Below are 13,886 nucleotides of genomic sequence, written 5' to 3'. Positions count from 1 at the left end.
CGAGGGGCTAAAAGTATAACTATTGCACTGTGTTGTACAGCTGAAACTAATTCTAAAAAATGTGTATTTCATAATAAAAAATAAATTAATTTTAAAAAAACAAAAAAAACTCCTTGCGTGGTATAACATTCAATTCAGATGAGGCTGTAAATTAACACCTTGTTCAGCTTTTCACAAATAAAGACAGGTCCTTCTATGAACGACGAATTATGAAGCTCACTGAAAGATAGCAAAAGGTTATTGAACAAAACGGGCAATATATCATTGATTGATCTTTGTTCTTTATATAAATAAATGACCTTTGAAAAACACAGACAAAATACATCGTGACTTTTCTGACAACGCTTAAGCCCTAAAAATCCTCTCTGCTCCACCCGTTCATCCTTTCCTCCCGTCATCCCCTGGCAACCATTGATCTTTATACCATCTCCATAGTTTTGCCTTTTCCAGAATGTCATATAGTTGGAATTTTACAATATGTAGCCTTTTCAGATTGGCTTCTTTCACTTAGCACTATGCCTTTAAATTTCTTCCATGTCTTTTCATGGCTTGATAGCTCATTTCTTTTTAACACTAAATAATATTTCATTGTCTGATGTACCACAATTTATTCGTTCACCCACTGAAGGACATCTTGGTTGCTTCCAAGTTTTGGCAATTATGAGTAAAGCTGCTATAAAATACATCGTTGTGCAGGTTTTTCTGTGGACATGTTTTCAAATTTTTTGGTAAATATCAAAGAGCGTGATTACTGAATCATCTGGTATGGTAAGATATGGTTAGGTTTTCAAAGAAAGGATGAATTAAGCAAATCATATTTTCATTTTTTACCAAGTCTTAGCTGTTACTAATGAAATGCCTAGGTTCTCTGACTGCCCTACTTAATGAAAATCTTCCTCTGTGTTTAGAAAAATGTAATAAGCTTCAACCATCTTTGGTAGGAAATCACAAAGATATAGCAAAGAATGAGAAACGTATAGTATGGATTTACTTTATAATCAGAAATTTGTCTTCCAACGGAAGACTAAAAATTGACCATTTTTTACGAGGGCAAAAAAATGACAGAAATATATAGTTATATACTATGAAAAGCCTTATGAAGATAAAGGAGTGGGGTGGCCAGTTAGCTCAGTTGGTTAGAGCACAGTGCTCATAACACCAAGGTTGCCGGTTCGATCCCCACATGGGCCACTGAGATGCGCCCTCCACAACTAGATTGCAACAACTACTTGACTTGGAGCTTATGGGTGCTAAAAAAACACTGTTCCCCAATAATAATAATAAAAAAGGAGTTATGAGATGCTGTGAAACAGCATCTTAAGTACTGATCTAGTAGCAAAATATGAATTATTTTCCCTAGCAAAATGTAGAGGGGCTTTCAATGGAGCTACCTTACTTTATATGTTATTTATTATTATACACAGAGCCTCAGATTTAATTACTTAGCATATATCATAGAAACCAGTCCAAATAACTCCCTCAGTGCTATAAAGTCTAAGTCCCAGTAGGAGCTTCATTGTTGGCCAACTCCTACAGGAACCATCCTCGACTCTTCTTTCTTTCGTACTCCACCCTTCATTAAGTCATAACTCGATTTTCAGTCAGGCCATTTCTTCCTTACTGGTTGCTATTAACCCGGGCCAAGCCCCATCATCTCTTGCTGGATTACTGCACTAGCCTAATTAATCTGCCTGCTTTTGCCCTAGCTCACTCTCAATTTATTCCCCACACTGCAGCCATAGGGGTCCATTTATTATGTCACCCTCCTTAAAACCTTCTAGAGATTTCCAATTTACTGAAAGGAAAGAACCAAGTCCTTACAGTAGCCAACAAGCCCTTCAAAATCTGGCCCTCTCCTGCCCTTCCTCCTTGCTCTACTCAAGCCACATTCTGCCTCAAGGCCTTTGCACTTGCTCATTTCTCTATATCAGCAAGGCTAGCTCCCTCACTTTCGGTCTCTGCTCAGATGTCACTTGATCAGGGAGGCCTTCTCAGGCAGGACACCTTAGGTAACACCATGTCACAGGCATACTCTCCTCTCCCACAGGCACTCATACTCTATCCCTTTTCCCTGCTTTATGTTTCTTTCTTTATATTTTAGTTAGCTACCCTGACATAAACATTTATTGTCTATCTTCCCCACTCGAGTGTGAACTCCAGGAGTGTAGTAACTCATTTGTTCACTGCCATGCCCCAGTTCCTAGCGCAGTGCTTGGGCCCATTAGGCATTCAACACTTGTTCAGTTAATCTGATTACTCATCGGCCTCTATGGCCCAAGAGAAACCTGAACAGTTTGTCACGAAGATCCTTTCCTTATGCTGCTTTTATAATAATTTGGGAAACACTCAGAACACAGAGTAGGAGACACCAGTCAGCTCCTACAATAAGGGACCGCAAACCTTCCCACTTAGACCCATCTATAGAAATAAATGAGAGATAGTAAACGAGCTGTTCTTCTGAGGTCCTAACAGCTCCGCTCAACAATTCTGTCATGCTATCAGGCCAAGCTTGAGAGACTTTAAAGTGTAGTTTGAGGGAGAAGGGAGCAGACAGGGAGAGGGACGCCAGATTAGAAGGAACTAAGAACAGGGCCTAGGATGGCTACAAACATGACTTATGCCTCCATCTTTTCTGTGTCTGAAGACCACCGCTTTTAAACCTTTCCTCTCGAGAGTGTGCTAAGGGACTGCCATGGGCCTCGTGAGGCAGCGCCGCTCTTGCTCAAGGGAGCTCAGCATCTACTTTGAGGGCTCCACACACAGTTGTGGCTCTTTGTTAGCCAGCTGTGCTCAGCCGGGGACAGTGTAAATATTCTGTTGAGAACATGCACTTCAGTGTGAACCAAGTGTAGCAGAGCGCTTTAACCCAGCTGAGACGTCGCCCGCCACCTGACCAACTCCCGAAAGAACGGACAAGGCACATCTATCATGGCTGCCGGCGCCAGCACAGCGAGAGGCCACAGAAAAGAAATGGCGGCGGGGCGCGCGGCCAGTCTAGGCAGGCCCAGGGCGGCGAGGCCAGAGCGCCAGTCAGGGACCTTAAAGACCCTCCTGGGCTCTTGGCACCTGGAGACCCTGAAACTTGACGACTGCAAATATGAAGGACAGTTATTGTCTCTGCAAAGCGACTTGGACAAGAGGACCGGGATCCGTCCCGCGGTCGAACCCGGCAAAATCCTCTATTCTCCAAACAGAATACGTTACGCACACTGCGCATCTTCGCAACAGAGGGTCGGCTAACGACGCAAAGAATGTTACGTCGCGCCGGAGGCTCTCCCCCCTACACCCCCACCCCACGTTCTAGTTTAGGTGGCGCGAGAACTACGCCCGATCCGTATTTTGTTTTTCTTCTATCAACCGCAAAATGCGTCCATCTCCGCAACTGACGTAAAATGCTTCCAAGAATACTCGTAGTTCTCCGCAAAGCCCTCGGGCGATCCCGACACGCTGTTTACGTATGGTCTCCGACGTACGTAGCGTTAAGCTGGAGCAGTCTCAGCTTCGGCCGCCATTTTGTGCAGTCGCTGGGAAGGAAGGAGACGCCTAAACCGCGGCACTGCCGGGTTTGAGCGTAGCCAAACCTGCCCACTAATTTTATAACCCCGATTCTCTGTGTTTTGCTCCCGTCTCCGACGAGAGAGGCGGCGACGGTGGCGTCTGCGACGGGAGACAGCGCGTCGGAGCGAGAGAGCGCCGCGCCTGCCGCCGCCCCAACAGCGGAGGCGCCGCCGCCATCGGTCGTCACCAGACCGGAGCCGCAGGCCCTCCCGAGCCCGGCCATCCGTGCCCCGCTCCCAGATCTCTATCCATTTGGGACCATGCGCGGAGGCGGCTTTGGGGACCGGGACCGGGATCGTGACCGTGGAGGGTAAGAGGGGAGGAGGAAAGGCCTTGTGTGTGCATGGCGGGGGGCGGGGGTTGCTTCAAGCGGAGACCGCAGCCTGCGGTGTAGCGGGAGAGCGGGAGACTTTGAGCGGAATGCAGGCCTGCGAACAGCGCTCCCGACTCGGGGAGGCGAGGCGACTCAGGACATAATAGCGACTTAGAGCACAGGCCTTTGGGTGGGCCTGGGCCCCGAAGTCACTGATGACCTGGCAGGGGGGTGGTAGCTTGGCGACGCCCCAACTCCTCCTTGCGGACGGCCGTCGTAGCGCGCGGCACGGCCCCAGCCCCGCAGGGAGCGGGAGGGGGATGGCCTGGCCGTCGCAGACCCTGTCTGGGCCTCTTGCTTCCCGGCTTTCGAACCCGACGAATTTGGGCAACTCGTTTGAGCTCTTCAGGCTGCAGCGTTTATCTGTGAAACACGATTGTTTTTGTTGAGAAGAGGATGAGGTCTCTGAGTTCAGTCTAGGAAAATCTTAACGCGAAATGGCTTCCCTTGTGTTATCTATAGCCAGAGATAACTGTAAGTCTCTAGTTTCAGGTTTGAAATTAGAGACTAAAAGTCTGGCTTCTAGTTTTAAACACGTTTTTAAATTCCTTTAGTCGTGCTTAAATAATTCGAAGGACGCACTTTGGAATATAAAGCAATGGAATTACCATCTAAATGGCTGTTTGGGAAGGGAGGGTTGCGGGGGGGGGGTTGGTTTTCTAAGTATGGCCTTTTTTTTGTATAATTGGACTGGGACATTAACTTCTCGGCCTAGCTAGAAAGTTTTTCATGTAGTAATGCCACGCCTACAGGGCTGGCAATTGACAGCATTAACTGAAATCCTCCCAGATGCTAAGATTCAAATCTTAATGTCGGTTAAATGCAAAAGTTGCTTAAGATATAGATCCATGTTGATTTGTGCTGTTAACTTTTTTTGTAATAAAAGTTGTATCTCTTGGATAAAAAGTAATGTGACCCCCCTTCTTACTATGTGTGTGACCTTGGGCAAGATCCTAAACCGTTGTGAGCCTATTTTCTCTTCTGAAGATGGGGATAATAATTGCCTGTATGTACTTTGCATTGTTCTCAGGAATTGAGAATGCATGTAATTGTCTCTGTAGTAGGTGCTCTGTTAATTTCTCCAAACATTTTTTTGTCTTTTGTTGTTCAGGTATACAAATATCAGATCTACTAATCACAACCACCTCAATTATCACTTAATATACAAAATAAAAAACATTTTGATTTATACCTTGTTAGGAAGGAAAATATTTTATCTTAGTGTTAAGTTTGGAGGACTAAAAGTGGAATGTTAGCTTAGTGTTTCACAGTATGGCCAAATTGAGAAGTGAATTTCAGTACAGCCGCTTAGGGAAAAGAACTTAACGTTACCTAGTAAAGTAAAAAAGAGCTTCTCTTAAGCTGAATACCCTAGACTCTAAGGTCTAGAGAAACTCTTGGACTCGTGCCCCAGTATTCATGTGCAGAGATGTTTATACCATCATCACTCAGGACAATATTGGAAACAGCTCAAATGTCTGAATAAATTATGGATAGTCATACAGTAGAATACAGGACAGCAGTAAAAAAAAAAAAGCATCAACATGGATGACTCAATATTGAATGAAAAAGCAAATTGTGGTAGGGTAATAATGCATGTAAGGATACCTACAAATATGACAAGACTAAAGCATGGGAATATTTAAAATTCGAGGTAGTTATAGTGGGGGTTACAAACTTGAAAGAGGCACGTAGAGGCTACTAAGATACTAGTAATGTTTTATTTCTTTACCACAGGCGTATCAGATGACACTTTTTAAAAATCTTTAAAAATTATTAATTTCAAACAAAATGACACTGCATAAGGTCCATGCCCTTACTCTACCTTTACTATGAAATTTATTTTGTTTTGAATTGCTATTGTTTTGTCTTTAACTGAATGTTACAGAGCTGAAATGGATTAATATTTTGAAAAGGGAGTGAGACTAGTGTATGTACCAATAGTCCAAAAATTTGTGTTGTTCATTTAAACCAGTGTCATTGTGCATGTTAATATGAATCATCAAAGCTACATTTATTGCAAAGCCAAATTAAACTTAATACTCAATAAAAATATTTTGATGAGCAGCATAATATGCTAGGGATTAGGATACGTGCATCTTTAAAGGATGGAACGAATGTGCTCAAAAATTTTGAGCGTAAAAGGCTCTTTAATATTGAAGTCAGCATATTTATAAAGAACCCCATGTTTCAAATTAACCTTTAGTGTAGGATAGTGTGTCTTGTATAATCAGCCAAAGCAACATAGAGAAAGGAAAAAAAAATTTTTTTAAATTAAGGGCTACTTTGAATAAGCCTTAAATTTATTTTCTTCTAGATCATTATTAAGGTCTAGGTAGCATTAGAATGCAGTAGCAGTGATGAAATGGCACCTTCTAGGAACCACATAAATTGATATAAACTAGACAATCTAGAAATTGGTCTTTGGTGATTTTTATTTTCTTTGCAGGACTATCTAGAGACTTGGCTTTTCTGTTATTTAAAATTATGTTGGTTGCTTCATTTCCAAGTGAGGGGGGAGGGGTCAGTCCAGGTGGTCAATATGAGAGCATATTGCAGATGTCATTGATAGTTTATCTTTGGTAATGTATCCCTGTGCAATATGCTTTTCATGTTCTGTTTCCTGACTTCAGTTACCACTTCAGCAGTAGCATAAATGCAGTCAGAATTGACCCAGTTCTGCCTATTGAATATAGATACTCCGTAGTCCCAAGAAAGCTTCCTTCCATCAATCTTTGCATGTTTGTATTTAGAGAAATGTCTAGCTGGGTCTTTAAGCCAGCTTTAAGAACGGTTTGAATTCCAGGAAATTGAGGCTCTTTAAAGTAGTACAACTACTGTCTGTTAATTATAAAGTGAAACCATGTGCAAGACAGTGTTATGAGTGAGAGTGGAAAGGGGAGACTACATTCAGTATAGTGTTTTCAGGAGTAAGGAAATGGCATGAGAACAGGCTGTATACTATGTGTATACCAAACAGCGCCCTGTACTTTACTAGGTTGAAATACAGAAATGAAGACCATCTTAGTGTTAGGATTCTTTTAGGAAAAGTAGAACATTTCAAGTTTGGCTAGCAACCATATTTGTATTCCAGTTGAACTTGTCTGTTGTGAAAGGTAAAGCAAAAAAGATTGGTTTTAAATCTGTTTGAGTTTTTAAAACCTTAAATAAGACTTGTTATTGATTTCTTCGGTAAATTTATAGCTAAATTACTAGTACCATTTCCCTGAGAACAAAAAGGAGATGTAAAGGTGGCAATGAAGAGGAAGGAAAGGTCATACATCTTTGATCTGGCATTTAGCATAAACTAAAAGTGAAGACTAGCCTATTAGGTCTTTTGGGGAGGTCCTAGTAGTTTTCCTTAGCAGATTAACAGACAAAAGGTGTGCCACGTACAGTATAAAGGAGGAAGGGGAAGGGGGGGCCTAAGAAGCTATTCCAAGTATGGGGGACACACTTGAAGTATATTTTTCTACCCGTTGCAGACTTAACCCTAATTTTAGCTTAAACTAAATGTCCTTTCTTACCTACTTGTCTGAATATTAAACAAGAGTAGAGGCTTCTGTTTTATTCACTTTAGTATCTTGACCACTTAAAACAGTACCTAGTACATACACAGTTGATACCCAATAACTGTTTGTTGAATACTAACTTGTACCGAGTGTTTACTATACCAAGTACTTTTATAAACATCTTACACATACTCATTTTATCTTGACAGCAACTTCTGAAATAGGTGGTAGTATCTCTACGTAAGAAAATTGAGGGACAGAAGTGAAATAATTTGCTCAAAATCATACTGTTAAGTGGCAGAGTGAAAATTCAAACCTTCAGATTCCAGAATCTGGTTATAATTCCCATGATGTATTTCTCTAAATATAAGAATTTTTAATTTTCCACTTTTTGTAATCATACCCATAATGATATTGTTGGATAATAAAGTAAGTTGTACGAACTTCTCCATACCTTCATATAAGAGTAATAAAATACTGTCTTTGGAGGGGGTTGGTAGTATCCTAAGAGCCCCATCTTTTTACATGTTTTTATGGAGCTTGAGGTATATTGTTGAAAAATACTAATAAATGAAAATTTTTTGTGTTTCTAGATTTGGAGCAAGAGGTGGTGGTGGCCTTCCCCCAAAGAAATTTGGTAATCCTGGGGAGCGTTTACGTAAAAAGAAGTGGGATTTGAGTGAGCTCCCCAAGTTTGAGAAGAATTTTTATGTGGAACATCCAGAAGTGGCAAGGCTGACTCCAGTAAGTTTTGGGGGGTGGGGGTGGGGTATTTATTTACCTTTTTTTCATACACAGTAATGAACCAGGTAGACATTAGACAGAATTTACACATATACTGCTGTTTGTTATTACATGTTTTATAGTGCAGTGGTACTTTTCCTTAGATTCTTAATACTGAGTACCCATAAGAGGAACCAGTTTAAATATGTACCTAATGTATTTATTGCTCGGTTCTCATTTGTTGATTATGCTTCCAACCAATTTGTCATGCGAGGTTTTTTGTCTTTTTTTTTTAGATTTTATTGGGGAATTGGGGGAGGGGAACAGACAAGTTGCTGTCCTTTTGTTCTTCAGTCCAGTTGAGGACATCGCTTCACTGGCCCATGTTGGTTTATCATTGCACTCCTCCTGGGTGAGGCAGTCACCCGCCAGCCATTGGATGGCCGCTCACGGAGGCTCTTGGCAGCTCATGAAAGCTCCCACCCGCTGCCGACCAGCCCCACTGCAGCCTACACTGTCAGTGGCGACTCAGGGCAGCCCAGCTCCAGGTCGAGCTGTTGTTCACCATCTTAGCTATAGAGGGCGAAGCGTCACTGGCCCTCATGTGGGATCTGAACCGGGGCCCTGCTGCTCAGAGCTGGCGTCCCAAGCCAACTCCTAACCAACGCGCCACTCGGCCGGCCCTGTCATATGTGATTTTAAACAGTATATGAGGTCATGTCTTTTCATCTGTGAAGTTAAATTTATATATTGGTATTATGTGCTCCTATTTGCCTTTTTGGCCTCGTTATGTTGTTTTTGGCCTACTCATGGTTACTTGTTCAGAAGAAAGTATAATGGAAAGAGCATTTGGCCCCAAATTCCACAGTTTCTCTCTCCTATTTCTGACCTCAGACAAGTTACTTGACATTTCTGAGTACAGTTATCTGTTTCCTCCTGTGGAAAATGGACCTCTTATCACCTGCTTCATTTACTCACAAAGTTGGGGAGATCCCTCACACATATTTTTCATTTTAAATTGTATTGGATGGTAATTGTTTAGCTGGATTGGAACATAAAGTTTTGCATGTTGAGAATAACTTGTTTACTAATTTGTCTTACATCCTTTTCTTCCATAGTATGAGGTTGATGAACTACGCCGTAAGAAGGAGATTACCGTGAGAGGGGGAGACGTTTGTCCTAAACCTGTGTTTGCCTTCCATCATGCTAACTTTCCACGTAAGTGTTCATCAAAACAGAATCTTAGTTGTTCATTTGGATTAAGTGGTAAACATGGGTAGTAGAGCTTTTGAAGGTTTTGACCCATACTGAGGATTTTGTTGAAAACCCAAGTAGAATACCTTTCACAAAGGTAGTAGTTTCTGTTAAAATTCTTCGACTGTGTTCTTAGTTGTACTTAAAAGGAGTCACATCTGTCGTCTTACAGAATACGTGATGGATGTGTTGATGGATCAGCACTTCACAGAACCAACTCCGATTCAGTGCCAGGGATTCCCATTGGCTCTTAGTGGCCGCGATATGGTGGGCATTGCTCAGACTGGCTCTGGGAAGACCTTGGCAGTACGTACTCATTTTGCTATTCTAATTATCCCATACATTCTTGATTCTTTAATTCTTTATAAAACTTCAATTCCGATAGTGTAGGTAATATTTTAGCTTTTTGGTTTTTTTTAATGATTTTATTGGGGAAGGGGAATAGCCAAGTTGTTCTTCAGTCTTAGTTGTGGAGGGCGCAGCTAGCTCAGCTCCAAGTCCAGTTGCCATCCGGCCGCCCGTTGGCAGCTCGCGGCCACTCAGCTCAAGGTACTGTGTTCTATCTTAGTTGCAGGTGGACATAACCCACCATCCCATGTAAGAGTCGAACCAGCAACCTTGTTAGGAGCACGTGTTCTCACCAGCTGAGCCATCCTGCCACCTGTTGGCAGCTCAGCTTGGGCGCAGCTCACTGGCCCGTGTGGGAATTGAACCAGCGACCCTGTTGCTCAGAGCTCGCGCTCCTATCCAACTGAGCCACTTGGACGGCCCTAGCTTTTCTTGCTAAATAGAAGCATTTCGTTTTTAAATTTACATTGCAAATGTGTGGAACAGTTGTGAATACTGTTTTCACTTTCCTACTTAGGCATTATCAATTGTGATAATTTAGAACTGTTAAGATAACAGCTTAATTTTCTTATAAGACTGTCATTCTTTTTTCCTCTTAGTATTTACTGCCTGCAATTGTTCATATTAACCACCAGCCATACTTGGAAAGGGGAGATGGTCCAATTGTAAGTGTGTTTCAGTTTGCTTATAATATGAAGAATAACTGCATTTTTTTTTTTATAGTTGAATGATTATTTTTTTTAAGATTTTATTGGGGAATTTGGGGAGGGGAACACTGTTGGGGGATTGGGAGAGGGACCAGCCACAGCCAAGTTGTTGTTCTTCAGTCTTCGTTGTGGAGGGCGCCAGTTGCCATCTGGCTTCCCGTCGTCAGCTTGTGGTCTCTAAGCTCCAGGTGCCATTTTCAATCTTAGTTGCGGGTGAGCGTAGCCACCATCCCATGCAGGAGTCAGCAGCCTTGTTAAGAGCGCACGCTCTGTCCACTGACCCATCCGGGCAGCCGCTCAGCTCAAGGTGCCAAGTTCAGTCTTAGTTACGGGTAGGCATAGCCCACCATCAAACAGGCAACCTTGTTAGACCAGCTGAGCCATCCTGCTTGGCAGCTCAACGACAGCTCAGCTTGGGCTCAGCGTCACTGGCCCATGTGGGAATTGAACCAGCGTCCCTGTTGCTCAGAGCTTGCACTCTTAAGCCAACTCAACCAACTGAGCCACTCGGCCGGCCAGGAATAACTACAATTTAATGATTGTGGTTTAGGTACTGTACTTTACATGCATATTCAGATTTCATTCTCAACCCATCCTCCCCCATATCTGGAATTGATATTATCTCCATCTTGCTGATACATTTTAATGCAGTTAAATGACTTGCCTACGGTCGTATACAATAACTATTAAATAGCTGAGCCTGAATTTGAATCAGTCCTACTCTTAACCACTGTGCATACTACCTTCATGTATAGGCATTAATTTAAGTACAGTTCTTAATTACTCAGTGATTCTATGAGGGATACAAAAGAGTTATGAAATGAGGTTCCTGCTCTGGGTTTAAGTCAGGTCTGGAATGTGTATTTGTGGTTAAGTAATACTTTTGTAAATGTTGATAAGGCAGCATAATTTTCTCATTTGATTATTTTCATTTGTGATACTTCCTATAAGATTTGAGTAGTGGTCTATTAAACATTTTGAATGTATATTTTTACCATGTTTTTTAAATTGAGCTGAAATTTCACTTGATGTATTTACAAATATATATGTTACTACAGTATAGCTCAATATTCACAAAAAGAAATGATGTATTACTTTGTATTACATCATACATAGTATATTCCATATGGCTGAGTTAGCTTTATTATCATTAGGTAATGTCTAATGGATCAGTACACAGAGCAAGATTTATTGTTAACAGTGTATGTGTTACCTATTTCAATATTTTTTTTTAATTAAAAATTTTTTTAAATAGTTTCAGGTGTACAAAACAGTGCGATAGTTATACTTTTTACTCCTCACAAAGTGACAACCCCCTCCCTCAATCCACCACCCCACTCCCCCCGACATCATACATATCTATTACAATTCCATTTAGTCCACTCCCCACACTATACTCTACATCCCGTGTCAAAATATCTTAATTTTACATTTTGGCCAACTAATCAGATTGTGTATAAGTCGTCATTGTTTTTGCCTGATGTGCCTGGCTAAGAGCTTAAACTAGAATTCATAAAAATGTGAGCTCTACTCTTTTTTCTTATTTATCTGTTTCTCACTAATATTTAATCCATAGTTTTGTTGTAGGAATATTTTAAAGCCACTTGTTCATTTTGTGAGAGCTTAATTAAAACTAGGCTATACAATCTGTAAATCCACTTAAATAGTATACCTAGATGGTAATGAATCGTGTCAAAAGTAAACCATCATCCCGAATGCTAAATACTAGTTCTCATAATTTTTTGCCACACTCCAACGCACTCTCGTATCTCTGCCTTCCCAACTTCTCACCTCATTACATACTTGAAAGTACTAAATTAGACAATACAAAATGAATTAGATAACTTTTTATACTTCTTTTTTTAACTTGGGATACGTCTCTCAAGTGTGTGTTTGTTTCAGTGTCTAGTTCTGGCTCCTACCAGAGAGCTTGCCCAGCAAGTACAGCAGGTGGCCGATGACTACGGCAAATGTTCCAGATTGAAGAGTACTTGCATTTATGGAGGTGCCCCTAAAGGTCCCCAGATTCGAGACTTGGAGAGAGGTAATTTTTTAAAGAAAATTAGCGCATAAGAATTTTTACTTGATCTCACTTTGTCAATTTCTATGAATGCAGTTGAAAAGGAAAATAATGGGTTCTTATGAAAAAAGATCAGTATTTCAGCAGCTTAAAAATTGCACTGGTATAGTTAAAATATTTGGGGAAAACCCAACGTGGCTAGAGACTTATACTTTGTGAGGATATGGTGACTATCCATAAATTCTCCTTACATCATGCTTTTCCAAGTATTGTGTTAAATTTAGCTAGTTCTTGCAGCACTGAGTACAACCAGCAGAGCTGGCGCTACTTAGTTTGCTGAGGCTTGGGCAGTGTTACAGAATTCTTAGTTGCTACATCTTCGATTTTGTTTTACAGGTGTTGAGATCTGTATAGCTACTCCTGGACGCCTCATAGATTTCCTGGAGTCAGGAAAGACAAATCTTCGCCGATGTACTTACCTTGTACTGGATGAGGCTGACAGAATGCTCGATATGGGATTTGAACCCCAGATCCGGAAAATTGTCGACCAAATTAGGGTGTGTAAAGCTGGTAATGCGCTCTGTCTATGCCCTTTGCCTGTCGCAGTTCCTTATCCTAAAAGAAAGCCTTTCCTTTCTTCACAGCCTGATAGGCAGACATTGATGTGGAGTGCAACCTGGCCAAAAGAAGTGAGACAGCTCGCAGAGGACTTCCTTCGGGATTACACCCAGATCAACGTAGGCAACCTGGAGCTGAGCGCCAACCACAACATCCTGCAGATTGTGGATGTCTGCATGGAAAGTGAAAAGGACCACAAGTACGGGAGACTGCAGTATTGTGATAATGCCCATAAACCTTTCCTAATAACCCTCCGAAGTTAAAGTGTTCGAAAAAGTTGTTTTTGAGGCCTGAGAACACTTAAAGCATTGCTACCTTTCCAACAATCCATCCTTCATATCATTTATCAGAACATTGTGGTTAAAGGCAAAGATTCTGGATCCTTGGATTTTAACCGCAGTTCTGATAATTATCAGCTGTAGAGAAAGTAATGTGAAAAGTACTGTCGCTGTGGGGTGTTGATACTGCAGATCCAGCTTTTGTGTCATGTGTAGGGCCATCTCCAGATGACTGCATTGTTGTTGGTCTTGCTTTCAGGTTGATTCAACTCATGGAGGAAATAATGGCTGAAAAGGAAAATAAGACAATAATATTTGTAGAGACAAAGAGACGATGTGATGATCTCACTCGAAGGATGCGCAGAGATGGGTAAGTGTAGCGTGGAGGTAATTGATTAGCCTCAGGTTTTATAGTTCAGTAGGAATTTCTAAATTGGTATTGTGAATACTGTATAATATTTTAATAATGCCTAACAGGCATGGACAGCCATTTAT

At 41.5% G+C, this 13,886-nt stretch overlaps 1 protein-coding gene across 2 annotated transcripts in view; it reads left to right on the top strand.

The window, feature by feature from the left end:
* The first annotated feature begins 3,485 nt into the window (after window positions 1–3,485).
* Window positions 3,486–13,886, top strand: part of DDX17 (DEAD-box helicase 17) — a 20,631-nt gene continuing 10,230 nt past the window's right edge. Inside the window, exons 1-9 of one of the 2 annotated variants that reach the window (XM_019664592.1) lie at window positions 3,486–3,868; window positions 8,037–8,187; window positions 9,285–9,384; window positions 9,593–9,726; window positions 10,368–10,433; window positions 12,378–12,519; window positions 12,892–13,052; window positions 13,140–13,312; window positions 13,651–13,761. In XM_019664592.1, the coding sequence (XP_019520137.1) occupies window positions 3,819–3,868; window positions 8,037–8,187; window positions 9,285–9,384; window positions 9,593–9,726; window positions 10,368–10,433; window positions 12,378–12,519; window positions 12,892–13,052; window positions 13,140–13,312; window positions 13,651–13,761 (1,088 nt within the window). In that variant the 5' untranslated portion in view covers window positions 3,486–3,818. The remainder of the gene's footprint in view (window positions 3,869–8,036; window positions 8,188–9,284; window positions 9,385–9,592; window positions 9,727–10,367; window positions 10,434–12,377; window positions 12,520–12,891; window positions 13,053–13,139; window positions 13,313–13,650; window positions 13,762–13,886) is intronic. The other variant, XM_019664593.1, reaches the window with a different exon arrangement.

The sequence above is a fragment of the Hipposideros armiger genome, unplaced genomic scaffold (genome assembly GCF_001890085.2).
Source record: "Hipposideros armiger isolate ML-2016 unplaced genomic scaffold, ASM189008v1 scaffold_426, whole genome shotgun sequence".
NCBI classification, from domain to species: Eukaryota; Metazoa; Chordata; class Mammalia; order Chiroptera; family Hipposideridae; genus Hipposideros; species Hipposideros armiger.
Note: the sequence above shows the minus strand (reverse complement) of the source record. Positions and strands in the feature narration are given on the sequence as shown.